General features: G+C 37.1%; 1 protein-coding gene and 1 pseudogene across 1 annotated transcript in view; one reads left to right on the forward strand and one right to left on the reverse strand.

Annotated features, from left to right (window-relative positions):
- The window catches only part of LOC100946984, an 8,002-nt pseudogene extending 3,908 nt beyond the window's left edge, over positions 1–4,094 (forward strand).
- ISPD (isoprenoid synthase domain containing) overlaps positions 1–24,460 on the reverse strand; it is a 308,561-nt gene that overhangs the window by 244,521 nt on the left and 39,580 nt on the right. Inside the window, exon 3 of the mRNA XM_003782721.3 lies at positions 17,508–17,657. Within this exon, the coding sequence (XP_003782769.1) occupies positions 17,508–17,657 (150 nt within the window). The remainder of the gene's footprint in view (positions 1–17,507; positions 17,658–24,460) is intronic.

Here is a 24,460-nt window from a genome sequence, read left to right on the forward strand (position 1 = left end):
GAACGTTTTAACACAATAACTAAGAAAATGACATGAAGGCTATGTTAACCAGTTTGATGGAAGTGTTTCAAATTGTATGTGAAAACACCACACTGTACCCCAGAAGTTCATTAATTTACATAGTTACCATTCAATAAAAAAATAAAATAAAATAAAAATAAAAAGAGAAAAAGAACTTTTAAAAAGTATATCTTAACACAATAATCGAGTAAATGAGGTGAAAGCTATATTAGTTTGATGTAAGCACTCCAAATTGTACAAAAAAATGAACACATTGTACCCCACATGTGCATAAATGTATTCATGATCTAGGTGTATATGACTTAATTAAAAAAGAAAAAAGTAGAGAGAGAGATGATAAAAAAAAAAAAGAATATTATTCCCCTAAACTTGAATATATCCATAAAAGAGATATATTTCTGGAATAAAGTATTATAATGGGCAGGAAAAAACCCTAGAGATTTAATGACCATTACAGAAATTGAAATGTTAATTAACAATCACCACTAAAAATCTACTCTTCTATCCTACCCACATCCAAAACAATCACCAGGCTTACAAAGTTTTACTATGAAGCTCTATCAAGATTTCAGTAGTAAATACCACTGTATCACCTAAAAATTATTCTAGAAAACAATAAAAAAAGAAAAATGACCCAAATCATTTTATAAACTTGATATATTCTTTCAATAAAAATCAAAAAAGGACAGCATAAAAAAAGAAACTTATAAACAGAGAAGTGAAAAAAAGCCCTAAGAAAATATCAGGTAGCAAAAAAAAAAAAAAATCAGATAGCTAAATTCTATAGTATATAAAACATTATAGATCTTAAGAGTCATCCTAGAATCACAAAGACATTCAACAGTGGTAAGTCTATCATGTTAATGCACATTAATAGAGTAAAAACATATATGTACCATCTATAGATATAGGGAAAAAACATAAGATTTCAAAAAGCACAATATCTGAGATTTTTAAAAAGAAAAGTCTGTTTAGAAAAGTAAAAGTTAAGGAAATTTTACTTTCTATTAAAACACCTGCGAACATTATACTTAAGAAATGAAATAAACTGTTTAATGATAGTGTCCAAGAAAACATATACCATATATTTGCTAGTCTACAATATAATACCAGATGGTCTGGCCAAAGCAACAAGGAAAGAAAAATGAGAACTGAAAGAAAAAGACAAATTTATTATATGCAGATACTATGACCATTTGTGTAAGAAAACTCAGAATTCAAAGTACATACTCAAAACCAGACCTCAGTAAATTTGCATCCTATAGCTTAATACATGAAAGAGAAAAATAACAGCAAATATCAATTAGAATATACAATAGAAAATAAGGCAATAGCTAAAATATATCTAAGAAATTACTAATATACATAAAGTAAAAGTGTTTCAAAAATGAAAGATATCAGAAAGAACTATACTATAGTCATGACAGAGACAACTTAAAATTTAAATCTTATAATTTCAAAGAATAAAACCTTCCAACTAGAGGGATCTTAAGACTTCAGATTTATAGAAAACAAAGATCAATAACAGAATATATCAGTTGCCGCAGATTCTCCTGGGTCTTATCTCTCTCTCAGGCCCTATGTGACTAACTGCGTGTGGGCTGGCCTAGTCCATAACTGGGGACACAAGCCAGAATCTCTACTTTCTCCCTGCAGCCACCTCTGGACACAGTTAAAACACCATGGTACAGGTCATGGAACCTGGCTTCCCTGTTACTACATGGGGAACCCCAGAGTCTACTGCCTGTGGGATGAATGCTAACAAAGGGAGCTAGCAGATATGTTGTCCATTAGAACGGTCGAATAGAAAGAACACAACAGTTGGATAATCCAGTTTGGGTACATCCCATGTGATGAAGTGACCAGCTATGTTTGTGAAACAGTGACTATGTTGGGACCATATCACCTTCCATCAGTATTTAAACCTTGCCTAAGGCTCTAAATTGCCAGGGAACTCATGCTGAAAAACAATTCTGAAATTAAGAAAATAAGATGTAATATCACAGGAACCCAGAAATAAATCTATGTTTATAGACAGTGGCAAAAAAAATGTATACACATTTTAAGTACTGTTATCTATGTATTAATTTTTAAAGTTGAATTGAGGGTACCATTACTGGTTAAGTGTATCTAGACATGTTACACACATCCATTTTACCTGCAATTTATACAATTTTGAGAATGACTGATTTTACTTCCAACAAGATCTCTTAAAATATGTATACATTTTTTGGTACCCCCACTATTAGAAACTGGCAACATAACTGAGACACAAATTAGGAAAGAATGGGCGATTCAGTAAATGATATTGAAAAAATAACTCCTTCACTTTACAAAAATGAAAAAGTAAAATCTCTACATCACCAAATATATTTAAATGACCTCCGAATGAACCAAGACTAACTATGAAACAAAAACCTAATGCTAAGAATACAATACAACTATGATGAGGAAAATAATTTCTTTTTTTTGAGACAGGAGCCTCAAGCTGTCCCCCTGGGTAGAGTGCGGTAGCATCACAGCTCACAGCAACTTCCAACTCCTGGGCTCAAGCGAGTCTCCTGCCTCAGCCTCCTGAGTAGCTGGGACCACAGGCGCCCACCACAACGCCCAGCTATTTTTTTTGGTTGCAGCCATCATTGTTGTTTGGTGGGCCTAGGCTGGATTTGAACCCACCACCATGGGTGTACATGGCTGGTGCCTTAGCCATTTGAGCCACAGGTGCCAAGCCGGAAAGTAATTTCTTAAACAAGACCATAAACTCAGGATTTGGCTATATCAAAATGAAATACATTAAAGACAATGTTACAGACAAATTGAGAAGATTGTTTGTAACATAAAAAAACAAAAAAATAATAAAATCTATGATATGGAAGAAACTCCAGCAACCCAACAAAAAAGAGACAAGCCATGGTCCCATATTGAACTCGAGTTGGACGAGGCGAGTCCAGTCTCAAAATGAAGGGCCATGATGCAAAGGAACCAGAGCAGGTGAGAAAATTGTTTCTTGGTGGTCTGAGCTTTGAAACTACAGATGACAATTTAAGAGAATACTTTGAGAAATAGGGCACACTCACAGATTGTGTGGTAGTGCAAGATCCCCAAACAAAATGTTCCAGGGGCTTTGGTTTTATGACTTACTCTTGTGTAGAAGAGGTGGATGCAGTAATGTGTGCCTGACCACACAAGGTTGATGGGCATGTTGTGGAACCAAAGAGAGGTGTTTCTCGAGAGGATTCTGTAAAGCCTGGTGCCCATCTCACAGTGAAGAAAATTTTTGTTGGTGGTATTAAAGAAGATACAGAAGAATATAATTTGAGAGACTACTTTGAAAAGTATGGCAAGATTGAAACCATAGAAGTTATGGAAGACAGGCAGAGTGGAAAAAAGAGAGGATTTGCTTTTGTAACTTTTGATGATCATGACACTGTTGATAAAATTGTTGTTCAGAAATACCACACTATTAATGGGTAAAACTGTGAAGCAAAAAAGGCCCTTTCTAAACAAGAGATGCAGTCTGCTGGATCGCAAAGAGGTTGTGGAGGTGGAACTGGCAACTTTATGGGTCGGGAAGGAAACTTTGGAGGTGGTGGAGGAAATTTTGGTTGTAGTGGAAACTTTGATGGAAGAGGAGGATATGGTGGTAGAGGTGGTGGCAGCCCATGTAGTTATGGATAAGGTGATGGTGGATACAATGGATTTGGAGGTGACAGTGGGAACTATGGCAGTGGTCCTGGTTACAGTAGTTGAGGGGACTATGGTGGTCACGGACCAGGATATGGAAACCAAGGTGGCAGATACAGTGGTAGAGGAGGATATGATGGTTACAATGAAGGAGGAAATTTTGGAGGTAACTATGGTGGGGGGGGAATAAAATGATTTTGGAAATTATAGTGGACAACAGCAATCAAATTATGGACCCATGAAAGGGGGCAGTTTTGGTGGAAGAAGCTCAGGCAGCCCATATGGTGGTGATTATGGATCTGGTGGTGGAATTGTTGGAAATGGTAGCAGGAGGTTCTAAAAACATCAGAAAAGGGCTACAGTTCTTAGCAGGAGCGAGAGCGAGGAGTTGTCAGGAGAGCTACAGGTTACTTTGGGACAGTGGTCCCAATGTAGTGTCAATTAGATGTACATTCCTGAGGTCTTTTATCTGTTGTAGCTTTGTCTTTTTCTTTTTCTTTTCATTATTACATCAGGTATATTGCCCTGTAAATTGTGGTAGTAGTACCAGGAATAAAAAATTCAGGAAGTTTTAACTTTAAAAAAAACAAAAAGAAAGACAAGCTATCAGAAAAATAGAGGCTACTAATATGCATTATTAGTAAAATGTTAGTAAGTGTCTTAGTCCATGAAGGTTGATATCTCACACTGGGTAATTTATGAACTGAATTTGCTGCTCACAGTTCCAGACTGGGAAATCCAAGATTAACATGCCAACAGATTTTAGAGTCTGGCAAGGGCCCAGTACTCATAGATGGCACCTTCTTGCTGCACCTTCACATGGTGGCTAGGGTACACCAACTCCCTCAAGCCTCTTCTATAAGGGCATTAACCCCATTCATGAGTGCTCTTTCCTCATGACATAATCACCTTCCAAGGGTCCCACTTCTTAATACCAGCTTTCGGGTTAGGTTTCAATATATGAATTTGGGGCCAACATTAACATTCAGCCCATAGCAATAAGCAACACAGGGAAACATGAAGAAACAAAACTCCATTCCAACTAGCAATCAAGTTCTATTAAAACACAAATCTGTATATGTCCATCACATTGACAAAAATAGAATGTTATAAAATGCTAAAAGCTATAAAGGATGGGGCTGAAACTAGAACCACTACTAACCTTATATAACTAAAGTTAAACTCTCATAAACAAAGACACAACTAACAACTTATAAATGATTGCCATATATGAAAACTAAATGTAATGTGAAAATAATTTATGCTTTTTAAGCTAATGATTAAGGAAAAAAAATTAGGGTTAAAGATTATGCTCAGAGGAGATCCCAAGCCAAATCACAGAATCTTATTTCCAATAACTCCTTAGGATTTTCCCAAAATAGGATGCAAAAAAATGACATAGCTATACAAGCATATCTAGTAGAATTGGTTGAAGAAAAATATATAAATTAAAGTAGGAGGGGGGAAAAGAGAAAAAGATACACTTATAAGAAATATGATCAAGGGGATGAATCATGATTTTTAAGCATTTTTAAATCCTTTCCAAACATATACCATGATTATGGATTATTTTATCTGATAAAGTACTATAAATAGATTACGTTTCTATTAACAACTAAGATATGCCTCTTGATAGTGTGGTTTGCAACTGACATTTATGAGAAACAAAATAATGATTTGCAGACACTCTGACTAAGAGAAAATGTCAGCTCTTTTGGAAACAGAAAGCTTCATCTTTAAATGCCTATTTATGTCTCTTTTTCACTCATTTTCTTCATATGTCCTTTCACTCACCCTTCTTGAGAATCTTTTCATTCCTTATCCTTTTCCATGAGTCTCCATTTGTTTAAAAAAAAATGACTTATGTCCCCACTCTTATCTCTACCTACCTTCCCAACTCTTCATCGCCCACCCACGTGGGTTCCCTGCCCCAAAACCCCATGTGACATGAGGTTTCTTTTGAGTCATTTTCTTCTGAGGCTCTTCCTTATCACCTCCAAATTCAATACAGGCCCACCTACATTATCAGCAAAAAAAAAGCCAGGGATGAAGGTAGGAAAGGAGAAGCAACAGAAAACTGTGCTCTGTAAATTGGTAATAGAACTTATGAGAATGAAAAATCCTTGAAAAGACATTCTCAATAACACTGCATCTGACTGTTTCCTGTTTAGTCAGCATGTAAAGGACATATATATCAACACTCAGTACAAGACACAGGTCCTATTCCTATTAATGATACACAGCCTGAATATAGACAGGCTGGATATCATTAATGGGAATTCCTATCACAATCCTTCAATTCCACAATTATATTTGGATGTCCAGAGACAAAAGTGACAGGAACCTCTTAAAAATTTAGGGGGAGTTGGGATGATGTTTTTATTTTTTAAGAGTCTATTTACCCTTTCAGGATAAATAGACACTTAAAAACACAGCTTCTCGATCTCCATTATAGGAGCTCTTCACAGTAAATTCTCTAAGATGGACAGCAAACCAAAAGGCATATAATGAACACACCAGAGCCCAACTCAGCCACTGGTAAAATCCTGCTGTATCTTTCAAGCATGTACATTTTCAAAAAAGCTTAAAAACAGGGTGGCATCTGTGGTTCAAAGGAGTGGAGCGCTGGCCCCATATGCCAGAGGTGGTGGGTTTGAACCCAGCCCCGGTCAAAAACTGCAAGAAAAACTTCAAACAACTACCTTCTAAAATTCTCCACATACAAAAAACCTTGAGTGTCAGAAATGAAACCAAGTCTCTAAACAATAAAGGTCAGAACATGATCTGTGATCATGTCAGCAATTTTCTCAAAAAATGGATATATATAATTTAAAAATGTATTGTTCCTTAAACTGCACAGAATTTAACATCTGAATATTCAATAAGAATCTTCTGCACCAATCTGTGGGCTTTTCTTCATGATCCTGGAGACTGCATTGTTTTCATTGTTTCATTCATTTTATGAATTTGTTACTCTTTAATAGTCATTATTTTCTTGAAGAACCTTTTTTCTTTCACCACTTAATGTGTCATGAAAAATTCCCCAAGATAGATTTTCTTCCCAAAATTATCTTAGGCAGCAAGAAAAAATTGCACAAATACCTACTTACATGAAAAAGCCAAAAACCAATCAAAAACAAGTATTTATGTATCTTAAGTATTGCACTTATAGATTTCAACGATTTTTAAGTTACTGATCCAAACATAGGCACTAATAACATTTCAGGGTTAACACATGCAATCAATCTTTCTGCTTTGTGTGTATATTTGTACATACAGAAATTAAACCATACATTTTATATGTAGTTAACATATTTTTGCATCTCAAAAATGATGTAAAAGATAACTTTTGGTAACCCCATAAAGTTTCGACTAAGTAATATGACACAATTTAATTGATCCCTAGAAATATCAACTCAGTAGAAATTTTCACATTTACAAAATACTGCAAGTCAACAATTTTATCTGTTAAGTCTTTGCCCAGACTTTCAATAACTTCAGATGAATTTCTTAAAGGTTTTAAAAAGAATTTATACACATACACAAATATTGCCCTCATGAAGGTCTGTTTATGTAATTGGCATTACATATTTCTTTATTAATTTATAGATTACATATATATTAATAATTTATTAAATTGCATATTTAATTTCATTTAACACATAAATATGTATATACACATGCACACATATGGATGATGAAATTTCATTTGACAGTATTTCTCAAGACCCTAATGTGTGCCATGAACTCTCCTAGGTGCTAGGAGATCTATTCTCTAGATCACAGAGATAAGGGAAGAAGACAAAGTCCCTGCCCTAGTAAAACTGAGACCATCAGGAAAAGATAGACAAATTCTTAACCAAAAAATAGGTATCTAATAAGGAAACTAAAGCAAATAAAAGACACATGATAGCGGTTCCTATCTTATATAAGATTATCAGATAATGCTTTTCTGAGAAATAAGATTTACAAAGGGACCTAAATGAAGAGTAGAAACAAGCAGTATGAGTATCTGGAAAATGCTGCCCAGGTAGAGGAAGAGCAATACATGGGCCATTTTTCATCCATTTCTATGCATGCAAGCCTTTATGATCATTCCTTTGAACAAATATGTACTTGACAGTAAAAATATAAGAGGCACATTGCTAAGAACAAGACAGATATTATCCTCGCCTTGACAAGGATGCACAGTCTATCAGGTGAATCAAAAATTTCACAAACAACTCAAGTAATTATTCAATCATAATTCTGATGCTGGGGAGAAAAAAAATAGGCACTGGAAAAACACATAAAGGGTTGGCTTAAACCTACTCTGAGTAGGACAGGTGGTTTGCTATCTAAGTATCACACTTGTAGAGTTTAATGATGTTTAAGTTACTGATCCTGACATAGGCACCAAAAACATTTCAGTGTTCACACATGCAATCCATCTTTCTGCTTTGTGTGTATATTTGTACATACAGAGTAAACAGTGACTTGCTATCTGAAGGATAAGTAGCAAGATCAGAAGGAAATAAAATAGAAGAAAATTTTTAGTATTTGAAGAACTAAAATAAAGTGAGCATGGCTTACATATATATAATAAGAGAATGAATGAGATAAGCCGGAGAAATAGGGACGGTGCATGGGGGAATAATCCAGCAGGTCAGCATACAGAATAGCATCTTGATATCTATGACCTCCAGCATCCTTTGAAGACAAAAAGTCACCTATAACCAAAAACTGCACACCTACTTTTATTTTGCCATAATCCATAATGACCATGATCAGCTTATAATGTGTTTCTCTGAGATATGATTCATCTTCACATGACCTTGGTTATAGCACATGGATTTCTGCTAAACTCTCAAATGGTAAATGCTATTTGACATTTTCTATATAAGTTCCACAAAGGAAAGCTGTATCTTTGATTTAAAAAAAAATTAATGTACACAGCTGATTTAATAAAAAAAAATCCCTAAGTCAATATCTCAAGGTCACATTAATGACTGAACCATTCAATAGCTTTGTAGATTTTTTATTTTTTATTAAATCATAAACACACAGATCATGTATACATTAGTGCATTACATAGATCATGTATATATGCAGTACAATGTGCTGATTTCATATAGAATTAGAAATGCTTACATCACACTGGCTAACATACATCTCATCTCGTTTACTTAGTTATTGTGTTAAGACATTTATATTCTATACTAATAAATCTAACATGTACCCTTGCATTATGCACCATTGGTGTGATCCCACCATTCACCATCCCTCGATCTGACCTCCACCCTTCCTTTCCATCCCCTCCTCATCCCTCCTTCGTCTTGGGCCATAGTTGTGATCTATTCTTCATATGAAAGTGTGAGTGATTGTAAATTGGCTTCATAATAGTACTGAGTACATGGAATATTTTTTTCCATTCTTGAGATACTTTACTAAGAAGGATATGTTCCAGCACCATTCATGTAAATGTAAAAGAGATAAACTCTCCATCTTTTTTAAGGCTGCATAATATTCTGTGGTACACATATACCACAATTTATTAATCCATTCTTGGGTCAATGGGCACTTGGGCTTCTTCCATGACTTGGTTATTATGAATTGAGCTACAATGAACAATGGTACAAATATATTTGTTATAAAGTGATTTTTGGTCTTTTGGATATACACCTACTAGAGGAATTGCAGGATCAAATGGGAGGTCTACTTTTAGATCCATGAGTACTTTCCATATTTCTTTCCAAAAGGGACTTATTAGCTTGCACTCTCACCAGCAATGCAAAAGTGTTCCCTTTTCTCCACACCAGCACCCACATCAGTAGTTGTGGGATTTTGTTATGTGAGCCAGTCTTATGGGAGTTAGATGATATCTCAAAGTGGTTTTGATTTGCATTTCTCTGATGATTAAAGATGATGAACATTTTTCCATATGTCTGTAGGCCATACACCTATCTTCTTCAGCAAAGCTTCTGTTCAAGTCCTTTGCCCACAATAAAATGGGATCACTTATTATTTTCTTGCTAATACATTTGAGTTCTCTGTGGACTCTGGTTATCAAGCCTTTGTGAGAAGCATAGCCTGCAAATATCTTCTCCCATTCTAGGGGCTGTCTGCTTGCTTTACTTACGGTGTTCTTGGCTGTGTAGAAGCTTTTTAGTTTGATCAGATCCCAGTAACATATTTTTGGTGTTGCTTCCACTGCCTGGGGGGTCCCCCTCATAAAGTATTTTCTCAGGCCCATTTCTTCAAGTGTTTCTCCTACACTCCCTCCAAGAATCTTTATAGTTTCATGTTCAGTTTAAATATTTTATCCAGTGAGAGTCAATTTTTGTTAATGGTGAAAGGTGTGGGTCCAGTTTCAGTCTTCTACAAGATGCCAGCAAATTCTCCCAGCACCATTTGTTAAATAGGGAATCTTTCCCCCAATTTATATTTTTGAAAGGCTTATTAAAGACAAATTATAATAAGTGTGTGGGTTCATCTCTTGGTTCTCAATTCTGTTCCATACATCTACCTCTCTATTTTTGTGCCAATATCATGCTGTTTTGATCACTATAGATTTATAGTATAGTTTGAAGTCTGGTAGCATGATTCCTCCTACTTTGTTTTTATATCTGACTAATGTCTTGGCTATTTGAGGTTTTTTCTGGTTCCATATAAAATGAAGTATTATTTTTTTCCAGATCTTTAAAGTATGTCGGTGGTGCTTTGATAGGGATTGCATTAAATTTGTAAATTGCTTTGGGTAATATGGACATTTTAACAATCTTGATTCTTCCTAGCCATGAGCATAGTATGTTTTTCCATTTGTTGACATCTTCAGCTATTTCTTTTCTCAGAGTTTCATAATTCTCTTTATAGAGATCTTTCACATCCTTTGTTAGGTAAATTCCCAATATTTCATCTTCTTTGGCACAACTGTAAAGGGAATAGAGTCCTTGACTGCTTTTTTTGCTTGACTTTTATTGGTATATATAAAAGCTACTGATTTGTGAGTATTGATTTTGTATACTGAGATGCTATCATATTCCTTGATCACTTCTAGGAGTTTTGTGGTTAAGTTCCTGGGGTTTTCCAGGCATAAAATCATAGCATCTGCAAAGAGTGAAAGTTTGATCTCCTCTGAGCCTATTTGTATACCTTTGATCGCCTTCTCTTGCCTGATTATAATGGCTAAGATTTCCATTACAATGTTAAAAAGCAGTGGAGACAATGGGCAACCTTGTCTGGTTCCTGATCTGAGTGGAAATGTTTTCAATTTTATTCCATTCAAAATGATATTGGCTGTGGGTTTACTGTAGATGGCCTCTATCAGTTTTAGAAAAGTCCCTTCTATACCTATTTTCTTAAGTGTTCTGATCATGAAAGGATGCTGAATAATGTCAAATGCTTTTTCTGCATCTATTGAGAGAATCATGTGGTCTTTGTTTTATAGTTTGTTTATGTGGTGTATAATATTTATAGATTTACATATATTGAACCAACCTTGAGTCACTGAGATAAAACCCACTTGGTCATGGTATATAATTTATTTGATGTCATGCTGGATTCTGTTTGCTAGGATCTTATTGAATATTTTTGCATCTATGTTCATTTAAGATATTGGTCTATAGTTTTCTTTCTTGTTGGGTTTTTTTGTGTTGGGAAGTGCTCCTTCTTTCTTGATGTTTTAGAAAAGGTTAAGTAATATAGGTGCTATTCCTTTTTAAAGGTTGGGTAAAATTCTGATGTGAAGCCATCTGGTCCCAGACTCTTCCTTTTTGGGAGATTTCATATAGTTGATTCTATTTCAGTACTTGATATAGGTCTGTTCAGCATTTCTAATTCTTTCTAATTAAGTCTAGGAAGTTGGCATGCTTCCAAGTATTGCTCAATTTCTTTCAGATTTTCATATTTCTGATAATAAAGTTTTTTGTAGTATTCATTAAGGATTTTTTTAATTTCTGAGGTATCTGTTATTATTTTGTCTTTGTCATTTCTGATTCATGATATTATGGACTTTAATTTTCTATTTTTGGTTAGGTTGGCCAAAGGTGTATAAATTTTGTCGAATTTTTGAAAAAAACCAACTTTTTGATTCACTGATCTTTTGAATTATTCTTTTGTTTACAAATTCATTTAATTCTGCTCTAACTTTAGTTATTTCTTTTCTTCTGCTGGGTTTGGAGTTGGAATGTTCTTCCTTTTCCAGTTGCTTAAGATGTCCTGTTAAGTTATTGACTTTCTCTCTTTCTTTTCTCTTGAGAAAGCTTGCAATGCTATAAATTTCCCTCTTAGGACTGCCTTTGCAGTATCCCACAGATTCTTATAATTCATGTCTTCATTAAATGTCCAGTGGACATTCTGAATCTTTTTGCCACTGTGGAAGCTGGGTTTTGGTCAAGTATTTCAGAGTGAGTTTACTTTGGTGGTAGAGCATTGTGCTGGTCATTATGGAGGATGGGTCTGAGAATATCCTGAAGAGCTGGTATGGTTATGACAAATTTCATGTGTATGTCATTAAAGTATTTAACTTCTCTTTCATTAAGTGAAGCTCAATTTAGCTGCTTACAGGATCTGGGCTGAAAGTTGTTTTGTTTTAGGAGATTGAAGGTGGATAACCATCCTCTTCTTGCTTAAAAAGTTTCAGCAGAGAGATATTTACATTCACTCTAATATTCTTTCCCTTGTAGGTTATGATATTCTTACATCTGGCTGCTTACAGGATTTTCTCCTTCAAATTAACTTTGGTAAAGTTAATTACAATGTGTCTAGACAATGCTTTATTTGGGTTGAATCATGCTGGGGTTCTGAAAGTGTCTGCTATCTGAATTTCAGTGTCTATTGCCATGCTTCGGAAGTTCTCCTCAATTATCTCTTGGAGTAGAGTATCTTTACCTTTTAGATGATCTTCTTCTCCTTCAGAGATTCCTATGTTTGCTCTTTTGGAGTGGTCCCACAAGTCTCTCAGGGAATGATCCATTTTTGCACTCCACTTGTCTTTCTCTTTGGGCATTTGAAAGTGTTCAAAAGCTTTCTCTTCAATATCTGGGATCCTTTCTTCTGCCTGCTCCATTCTGTTACTAAGTGATTCTACTGTATTTCTCAGATCTTTAAGGGCTACAAGTTCTTGCTTCAATGTGTCAAAATCTTTGTTAATTTTGTCTTTAAATTCATTGAATTCTTGAGACAACTTTTGAATTGCTCCTTGAATTTCTAATTCCATCTTTACCTCCATTCTGTTAATCTTATTTGGAATCCAAATTCTGAATTCAATTTCTGACATCTCAGCCATTTGTTTATGAATGGGATCTTCTGTTGTTTCTCCTTTGTCACTCCTTGGGGGAGTTCATCTACTCTAATTATTCATGTTGCCAGGGTTTTTCCACTGATTCTGCCCCATGATTATTTTTCACCAGTTGGCTAGAGAAGCTGACAAGGTGAAATTGAATTCAGGGTTCCTGGAGTTGTAATTGACCAGCCCTTTACCAAAGAACTGGGACAGGTGATTGCGGCTTTTCCCTAGGGACCTGCTTGCTGTGGTAGGGCTAGATGGCGCTGACCAGTATTCAGCTAGTCTCTGCCCAATCCTAGTGAATCAGTGGCTTTGGGCTGAAATCTCAGCTGTAGAGATACATAAGCAATTAAGACACCACACACCCCCACCCACAGGTGACAACTGGCAGGAAGAATCCCACACTCCCACAAGGTACAACCTTGGTGGGTCCCCAGGTGATAGGTCCAGGTCAAAAGTACTAAACCAATTGTTCCAGGCAACACAAACACTGATATGGTAGGAAAGTTCAAAGGGTCTTCAGCATGTAGGCAGCACGGGTCGTCCAGTGGCAGCTCAAATTGACCCCAGTGGGAGGGACCCAGCCACCACCACTCTCAGAGGTACTACCGTGTGCAGGTCACTGGAGCTGGGCAGGGAACCAGCAGGCGGAGCCACTGACCCCTGGCCTCAGGCCACAAGAGCTGGGTGGGAAGCTAGAGCATGGAGTCCCCAGCCTCTGGGACCTCAGGGGTCATAGGAGCTAGGTAGGAGTCACCAGCAGGTCTCAGGTACCCGGAATGGAGCCGGAGGATGGAGTTGATGGACATTGGCCATAAAGGTGGCAGGAGTAAGGTGGGTGTCTCTGGTTTGGGCCACGGGTCACAGGGTCTGGGTAGGGGTCACTGGCTGCAGGCTGCAGTCGCAGGCAGGAGTATCTGGCCACAGGCCATAGGATGCAGAAGCCAGGCAGGGAGCCAGAGGATGGAGTAACCAGCCGTGGGACACATGAGTCTCAGGAGTCATGCAGGAGTCTCCAGCGTGGGCCACAGGTTACAGAAGCCAGTAGGAGTCCCAGCCGCAGGTGGCAGTGGCCAGGAGGGAGTCGCTGGCCACAGACAGATGGTTGCAGAAGCCAGGCAGAAGTCACCAGCCATAGGCTGTGGGTCTCAGGAGCCAGGCAGGATTTGCTGGCTGTGGGTCACAGAAGCCAGGCTGGGAGCCAGAGGGTGGAGTCGCCAGCCGTGGGCCACACAGGTTGTTGGAGCTGGGCAGGAGTCACCGGCATGGGCCACAGGTTGCAGAAGCTGGCAGCAGTCGCCAGCCATGGGCCACAGGTCACAAGAGCCTGGCGGGGAGCCAAGCCACTCAGTGTGGGCTGCTGAGCCAGGGACCTGGTGGGCTGAGGTCCCAGTAGTCAGTGGCACAGGTCCCAAGCTATGCTCTTTCCAACATGGGGCAAGTCTCTCTCCCATTGTGACTCCTTGCATCTATTAAAGTTTTAGTCTCAGTGCAACTGCCCCACAGCTCATGAGGTTCCCCACCCTAGGAAAAATCTGCTAAACACTCCAGATTTTCCAGGGGGTAGTCTTCCAGACTGCGAGGAAAGTAGGGGGAGGTGGATTGGGAGTTCAGGAAAGTAGGGAGAATACCAGATCAACTTTTGGCCCAGGCAAGTGACTACCTGGGCTTGCAGTAGTATTTCTCTGTAGACTGAGTTCCAGTCCTCAGTGTTCTCTCCCCTTTGTTGAAACAAAAGGTCCTCTGTTCTCTACTCACCTCCAGCTGCTCTCCTGGGGTGGTGGGGGGAGGGAGGGAATTCTGTCCTCTTTGGGATTGGTTTTGTATCTGAAATTTGTTCCCTTGGAGTCCCAGCTTGTTGCAGCAGGGGGGGAAGCTAGCCCATAGATCCTCTCTCTTGGCTCAGCTCCCGATCTTCCACTTCATTGGGTTATTTCTGGCCATTATTTCTCCCTCTGTATGGGAGCCTCTAGCCAAAAGCTGGCTTCAGTCGGCCATCTTGCCTCCAGCCATACTTTGTAGATTTTTTAGATCAAAAGTTATCATAGTTTGCCATGAATACCCCAAAATTAGTCCTAATATATTTTTTCTTGGGATAGTTTTATTTATATAAATATATATTTATATTTTTATATATATATATATATATTTAAGCTAGATGTAAGAAATAAAAATGAAAGGCAATATGTATTATTTCAAACATCTTCTCTTTTTTAAAGCCAGGACATTTCACCTACCTTCCCCACTTTCAGCTGAAGATTTATTCCCTAGATCACAGAGAAAACAGAAAAACAAATCCTAAGTCCTCCCATTGGCATTAATCTATCTGCATCTGTATCCACATTCTTTGCCTTTCCTCCTGTTCCTCTCGATGAACTATCTATCCTTCCAGCGAGGGTCTAATTCCATACCACTAGTGCCATTGGTCCTATCCATCCTCATTCGAGCATAGACTTCTCCTCCCTACTGAACCACTCCATCATGTCAATATGCTATTATAGCATCCATCTTAAAAGAATAATGAAACCCTTCTTTCTTATTTCAGGTTACTATCAGGATACACACAATTAGGTTATGTTGTTTCCATTTGTTAGGTAAAGTCCATGTTGTAAATGAGCCCTCACCCAGGAGGTGTGGCATATGTACCTACACTGTACCTTTTAGGTGAGAGTTTAGGTAAACCCCTCACCCTTCCCCCTTCTTGAATTTGTGTTTTTCTCTTATGCAAGCCTATAGTTGTTCATCTACTAGTTTCACATTATTACTAATCTATGACTGCTTTCTGCTACCCCTTCCATTTCTCTGCTCAATATACATGAAACTTCCTCCAGAAACTAGCCTTTCTATTCTCTCTTAAATAAGTTACGATCAAGTTTTCATATCCACTACACCCCTTGAACACTAATGACCTCACATTGCTAAGACTTATGGGCAGTTCTCAGGCCTTTTAACCCCTATGTAACATTTAATGCAGTCAATCATTCTTAAAGCACTTTCTTCATTAGGCTTCTAGGCAATCACACCCTCTTCCCTATGGCCACTCTTCTATCCCCTTAGCTAAGTCTTCCTCACTTCCTACTGCAGGCCAAATAATCCACTGGATTAGCTGCTCTAACATATTTCAATGGGAATTTTCCGACAAATCCACTATCTGAAATTACTCAAATATGCAAATAAATGGCAGTAAAACAAAGTACAAAAGCATTTCCAAAGCAAAAGTAATTTAATAACATTAATAAATTATATATTTATAAAAGTTACTTACTGTCAATTAAAATTTTAGTTACCAAAATGTCTAAGCATCCTTGCATAAACTTCACCACAGTTGGCCTTAGAAAGATTTGCCTGCAAGGTAGGCTCTCAGCTATCATCCAAGAGTTAACTGGTAAGGGTGGCTCACTGTGCCAGACTGTTTGCTTAAACAATGTATGTGTGTGCTAAATACCTACTTTCCTTCTGGGGAACTAGATTTTTGCATGTACTAGGCAGAGGATGTCCATATGATATACCCAACATATTGGGCACTTAATCTCTAATGAGCTTCCTTAGGCAGAAGCATCACATACGTGAACTAAAATAAATCTAAAGACCGTCCCCCAGCTGACTGGCTGGACTACATCTTGGCCAATGGGACCTGAGATAAACCCTATAGCTGCATTACTGGCCATAAGAAGGAAGGTCAGACATGCCTTTCCATGCCCCCCTTCTCTTTTAGAGTTAATTTATTAATAGTAAGATACAAAATCATTAACAAATCTAAAGCTATTATAATCTAAAGTGAGGCAAAGTTAAACATTATCAGCAGATCAACTTACTTAACAGATCACTTGAGTCTCAGTATATGAGTATATCACTTGAGTCTATGTCCTGTATAATAATTTATGTCCAGTAGCTTATCTCTGATTAACAGACTTCCTTATCTTAACTTAAAACATTCCAAGCCTTTAGACAAAGCTTCATTTTTTTAACCAATTAAAAATCTAAAAAGTCTTTAACACCACCTATAACTTGTAATCCCCCATTTCAAGATGGACTGCCATTTGGGGCCAAATCAATGTAGGCCTTCAATGTATTGATTTATGACTTTTCATGTAATTCCATTTCCCTGAAATGTGTAAAATCAATATGTAGCCCAACTACAGGGAGACCACTGGGTCAAGGTTTCTTGGACTTGATCACACACATCTCACTCAGAATAAACCACTGTAACTTACTTTAGAGAGACTGGGTTTCATTCTGTTGACACATACATATTGCTGCATTCTCACTGCTGGGAGGTGGGCAGGGGGATGTGCTTTGTGTGACTCTTCAGGGGAGGGAGAGAACATAAGGAAGCCTGCAAGTGGATTCCTCAAGACCCTGCCTCAGTCTTTCTTTTCTTAACCAGCTGCATATCCTTAATACTTCATTGTAATAAATCTTAGTTTTAACTCAGTTATATGCTGAGTACCATGAGTTCTAAAATTCTCCAAGTATACAAGTGACTTGGGAAACCACTGCCATAACAGCAACTTATTTTAAAATCCAAGATTCTTACCTGCTGATATGCTTCATAGATCACATCAAATAGAAAAGCCTGTGGCATTTCACTTGCTCTGTATCTGGCACGTTCTAGTGAGTGGTCTAAGCACCCATCAGCAGATGGACTAATGACAGTAGATACAAGAGGTCGAATTGCTCCTGCTGCCTAAACAACAAAAAAGAAGAAATTAATGTTTTTTCCACCCACTAAGTATTTTAAAGTTAAACTCTGAATTCTGTATCTCACTTTGAAAGTAGATCTTACTCATACCTCATACCTTCAACAAGATACCTCAAAAAAATTTAAGCAAGTATTTGGTTCACAATTCAAACTATATCAAGTTAAAAAAAAAAGTCAATTTCATAGTATTACAGTTCTGTATATTAAGAGGTAAAAATTATTTTTCATTATAGGCTCAAAATCCTCATCACAGACCATTGAGGTGAAGACTAAAAATGGATGCTAATATACAACTGGGTAGTCCCTAAAGATGGAAGGCAAGAAGGAAAAGGTATTATAAAATTATTGAAATGGATTTCAAATTAATATTTATTGAGTATGCCTTTGTAGTATTTACACATCAGATAATTTAGGGATCAAACAAGTTCCCCAAGATCCTCAAAATGAAACTTGATAACCCTAAATTTATATCTTGCTCTAATTCATACAAAAGCCAGTTTCTTTCACACATGCCATCCATGAAATGTTTCCCCCAGGCAAAATATCTATTGATTTCAACTGCTATGATAAAAACTCTGTCTCACATTAGTGTATATGTCTAAATTTTTTTAAAAAACTAACTTGGATGACCACACATCTTTCAGCTGAAACTTTCCAAGCCAGATGGTCACTGGCCTTTAACCCTCTTAAACATTTTTCAACCCAAGATCCTATATCAAACTATAATGAGTTACATTTGTGATGAAGAAAGCAAATATTTCACTGACATGCAAATTTGGAAGATTTGCCATAACTAGAGCAGCTATACAGGAAGTACTCAGACCCTTTCTTCAGAATGACCAGCATGATAGTCCACCATCAAAGTAAATGTACCCAGAAATTAAAGAACAAAGCCTAGCTCCCACAATGATGCAAGGGATGAAAACAATCTCTGGATTTCTGATAAACAAGATAACTAAAACTCCACTGTACCTATCAATTCTCTCAATAAATGTGAATGGCTTAAATTTTCCTATAAAGAGGCACAGGCTGGCTGACAGAATACAAAAGCTCAGGCCCAATATCCTTTCTCTCCAAAAAACACACCTTATCTCAAAGGATAAAACAAGTCTCAGGGTGAATGGATGGAAAACAATAATCAGACAAATGGAAATCAGAAAAAAGCAGGGACTGCAATCTTACTTGCATATACAATTAGATTTAAACCAACAAAAATAAGAAAAGACAAAAATGGACACTTTGTACTGATCAAGGGAAGCACACAACATGAAGAGATTTCAATATTTAACATTTATGCACCCAAGCTAAATGCTCCTTCATTCATGAAACAAATCCTAAATGGTCTGAACAATATATCTTACTGTACCATAATAGTTGAAGATTTTAATACCCCTTTTACAATACTGGACAGATCCTCCAAGCAGAAACTAAACAAAGAAATAATGGATCTAAACACATCCATAGAACAAATGGACTTGACATATACAGAATGTTTCATCCTAACAAAACTGATTAAAAATTCTTCTCATGAGACTTGACATAAACAGAACGTTTCATCCTAACAAAACTGATTAAAAATACTTCTCATCAGCCCAAGGATCATCCTCCAAAATTGATCAAATATTAAGACACAAATCTAACCTCAACAAATTCAAAAGAATAGAAATCATTCCTTATATCTTCTTGACCCCTCACAAAATAAAAGTTTGAGTCAGCAATAGCAGAGATCTTCATACCAAATTAATAACCTTATGCTGAACAACAGCTGGGTCAAAGGTGACATTAAGAAGTATATCATTAGATTTCTTGAACAAAACTATAAACTATAATAAAGCCACAAACTATCAAAACCAGTGGGGTACTGCAAAGGTAGACCTCAGAGACAAATTTATAGTATTTGATGCCTTCATCAAGAAAACAGAAAGAATGCAAGTCAACAATGTAATGCACCTTCTCAAGCAATTGGAAAAGGAAGAATAATATACTCCCAAGCCCAGCAGAGGAAAAGAAATAACCAAAATTTGAGCAGAATTAAATGAAATTAAATACACAAGAATCTTTTGGAAGATCATTGAAACAAAATACTGGTTCTTTGAAAAGATTAATAAAAATCTTTTAATTTTTTGATTAAAAAAATTGATAATGCAGGAAGCCTGCAAATGGATTCCTCAAGACTCTGCCTCAGTCTTTTTCTTCTTAACTAGCTGCATATCCTTACTACCTCATTGTAATAAATCTTAGTATTGACTCATTTATATGCTGAGTACCATGAGTTCTAAAATTCTCCAAATGTAAAAGTGACTTGGGAAAAAACTGATATAACAGCAACTTAATTTAAAAGCCAGGATTCTTACCTCCCTTGTTAAACCCTTGCCCAGACTAACCAGAAACAGAAAAGATCTCCAATAATGCCAGTCAGAAACAATAAAGGGGAAATAACAAGGGATACCACAGAAATAAAAAATATACTCAATGATTACTATAAAAAACATTCTCAGAAATATGAAAATGTAGAGGAAATGGACCAATATTTGGAAGCACACCAACTTCCCAAACTCAACTAGAAAGAATTGGAAATTTTGAATAGACCTATGTCAAACAGTGAAATTGCAATTATACAAAAAAGAAAGGCCCTGGACTGGATGGATTCACACCAGAATTCTACCAAAGAATTCTGATTCAAAGAGAAGCTAGTACATATATTGTATAATGTATTCCAAAATACATAGAGAATGAAAGAATCCCTTCCCCAATACATTCTGTAAAGTAATTATAATCCTTATTCCAAAACCAGGAAAAGATCCAACAAAAAAAGAAAACAATAGGCCATTACCATTAATGAATATCAATGTAAAAATATTCAATAAGATCTCAGCAAACAGAATACAGCAACACATTAAAAAAGTTATACGAGGGAAAGTAGTTGGTGGGACCACACCTACAGTGCATCTTACAAGGGTACATGTGAAATTTACTAGGTGTAGAATATAAATGTCTTAACACCATAACTAAGAAAATGCCGTGAAGGTTATGTTGGCCAGTTTGATGAAAGCATTTCAGATTGTGCGTAAAACGAGCACATTGTACCCCGTGACTGCATTAATGTACACAGCTATGATTTAATAAATTTTAAAAAGTTATATATAATCAAGTAGGTTTTGAGCAAAGTTGGCTCAATATACATAAATCTATAAATGTAATTTACCACATAATCAAAGACCATATGATGCTCTCAATTGATCAGAAAAGAATTTTGACAATATCCAGCATTCTTTCTTGATAAGAACACTCAAGAAAACAGGCTTATGTGGGACATTTCTCAAACTAATAGAGACCATCCACAACAAATCCACAGCCAATATCATATTGAATGGAGTAAAACTAAAAACATGCCCACTCAGATCTGCTATTCAACATAGTGCTGGAAGAAATAGCCATTGCAATCAGGCAAGAGAAGGATATCAAGGGTATACAAATGGTGACAGAGGAGGTCAAACTCTCACTCTTTCCAGAAGACAGAATCTTATACCTAGAAAACCCAAGAGACTCAACTACAAAGCTCTAAGAAGTGATCACGGAATATAGTAGTGTCTCAGGATACCAAATCAATGCGCACAAATCAGTAGCTTTCATATATGCCAATAACAGTCGAGATGAGAATAAAATCAAAGAGTCACCAATTCCAGTACCCCAAGTAGAAATATGAATCCTGGCCATAAAAGTCAAAATGAGGAAACAACCAGGGGTGACAAAGAGTGAGTAGTATCCATGTATGTGAAAGGCAGGTAAGAAGGGAGCTCAGCTGGTCTGGCCTAACACATCAGTAGGAGTCAGAGAATGAGAAAGGAAAGAAATATGTGTAAACACAAAAGTACACTGCTTTTTAAGAAAGGTAAATTTCCATTGCAACTACTTACAGGTTACTATTGAAATTCTATACCAGGGCATGAAGTAAAAAAAAGGGCAGTGCAAGGATCTCCACATATGCTCTCCTGAGTGTGACAACTAGTGAGAAGTATTTTTAAAAGAACCATTTAAAGCCTCCAAAAATTATCCCAAGGGCATTTAGCAAATGAAGAAACATTTATCAAGGAAAACTACTAAATCTGGGTAAGAAGTGAGTCTACGGTTCTCGTGTCATGGCCTAGTTCCTCTTTCATCCACACCCAGCTGAGTGTAATAAAAGGTCTACTCAGAGTAGGTATGGCTAAAAAGAAAGATGCCCCCCTCCACCCCTAGTGGGAGAGGAAGAGTGCATTTCCCATCCTCTCAGCTTTATGTATAGAGGTTAAAATCTAGACAAGTATAGCCAAGATGTTGCCCCCTCATTTAACAACCCCCCTCCACCATAGGGTAAAGATCTGCCCTAGTTGTAGTAGGCTGCGAATATTATCTGATCATCCTTTTCCAGCTCACACATAAAGCAGTTGTCCACGCCAGAACAAGAGGCAAAATAGAACACCAACGTCTTCTACTGCCCCATGCAGTGCCCTGATCATGAAATGGAGTGTCACTCCAAGAAAAACAGTACACCATGCTGACTCACAGCTTCAAAGCAGCAATGTGGTGATTCTTCACAGGTGGAGGAAGGATTGAAAATAGAGAGCTATGAAGACCTACCCAAGGGAACTTATTTTATTTGGAACACAGACTGGGGAAGATTGAACCCAAATGTATGCTCAAAAAAAAAAAAGAAAGAAAAAAAAGAAAGAAAAAAAATAAAGATCATGGTAGCTACATGAGAGCAAAAAGCTATACAGTTTACCAGAGAAAACCAAGGGGAAATAAAGCTAACAAGAGCTCTCCTGGAATTAAAACAAACCTCAAGTACTAACCTCAAAAACTACCTCAGCAAAAGGCCTAGAATTTGATTAAATCAGACTATACAGAGATTTATGCCCTAGTCATTGTCAAAAATAAATGTGAGCAATTAGCAAGCAAAATGTGATGTTTAACAGTTACATGTGAAACCAACAAATCAGACAGTTGACAGCTAAGGAAAAGAGACAATCAAAGACAGCCCTGCTAACACTATTGTCTTCTCAGGGTGACTGTACAAATACCCAAGTCTATACTCTTTGAAAAATGGCATCAGAAGCTATTCCCTGTGGAAGAAAAAGATTTCACTACAAAAGACCAGCAAAGTCAAAAACAAATAAGCAAACAAAAATATATCCTGAATAGGAAGAAGGGAGGGAATCAGTATTTAGAACTGGATTTAATATAAATACATTATATGAAATATCCCATTTTCAAAAATAAATAACCATCACAAAACATGAGTCCAAAGAAGAAAGTATGACCTATTCATGACAATGGGGGTAGAGGGGAGCAAGCAACCAAAACAATCTATATGAGGGCCTTGGTTGGTCCAAGCCCAGTGGTGTTTACAGCTAACTGATCTCAACCAGCTATAGACTCCTTTGTTCCTTCTCTACTCCTACTGGTTCACTTGAGTAGCCTTAAAAAAAAGAGAGACCAGACATCATACTTAGCAGGTAGACTTCAAATCAGTTATATTTACACACACACTGATTCAAGAACTAAAAGAAATAATGCCTACAGAAGCAGATTCAAGATGCAATAATATTAAGATTTTTTTTAAATGAACATAAATCCTAGATATAAGGATGGTCAGTCTTCATAATGAAATGATAGAGGAATCAGTAACTCATACTTTTCAATAAGGACTATATCATGATCTGTCTCTACCTGCTTCTCTGCCCTCTTGCTAGCAATGCCCTGTTGATTTCTGATTTCATAAGCCACTGAAAAGAACAGACAGAAAGGACATGTAAATCCTTCTTCCTACATTCACCAACTCCACATCTTTGAGAATCTGTTCTATAGCCTCAAGTGTTCCTGAGTCATCTCTGAATGAACAACAGGGTATGAGCTGAGCTTTAGACCTCAAGCCCCTGCCAAAATGATATTTCAGGACAGAATAAACAACAAAATCATAAACTCCTGTGTCTCATCATTCACCTGCTAAAAAGATAGAAGGCAGTTGTTGATCATCCTCCCAGAGAAAGAGAGATAGTTTTACAACATCCTATGAATTTTACTGTGATTATCTTTTTCCTCTTTGATCCCTTCAAATGCACTTAGCCATTTGACCTCAGCATAGGCATTCTTCCTTTCTTTCCTTGACATGCCAGCCATCTCTCTGCTTTCTCTCTTTTCCCACTCTTTCCCTCTCTCACCTATCGTGTTTCCCCAAAAAAAAGACCTACCCAAAAAAGTAAGCCCTAGCAGGATTTCTATGCATTTGTTAAATATAAGCCCAACCCAGATAATAAGACCTAGTGATGGGCATGGCTAGGCAGCATATCTGCATAGCCATGCCATACATTTCAGTGCAGAGCAGTAAGGAAGACTGGAATACCTTTTATTTGCCACAGTGCTTTTCTCTGAGCCCTTCGCACTTGCGCAGGTAACCGCAGTGCAGGCATCCTATTGCGCATGTACAAACCGCTAGGGGAAAGGAGTTCATGCATCACTAGTGCCAGCCCCACCAACAAGGTCAGTTCCCCCGTCAGGTTCCAGAAGAAGGTGACTTAACTGTATTTGAATAAATATTGACTGTTGTATTATACTTAATAAAAATAAGACATCCCCTGAAAATAAGCCCTAGTGTGTCTTCTTGAGAAAAAATAAATATAAGACAGTGTCTTATTTTCAGGGAAACATGGTACCTCTCTCCCTTTAAGAATACAAAATAAACAATATACTTTTATATCTTAATCTTGGTCTAGAGAAAATATTTTCTCATCCTGCAAGTATCTACT

The sequence above is a fragment of the Otolemur garnettii genome, unplaced genomic scaffold (genome assembly GCF_000181295.1).
Source record: "Otolemur garnettii isolate 467f Iridium unplaced genomic scaffold, OtoGar3 scaffold00005, whole genome shotgun sequence".
Lineage (NCBI taxonomy): Eukaryota > Metazoa > Chordata > Mammalia > Primates > Galagidae > Otolemur > Otolemur garnettii.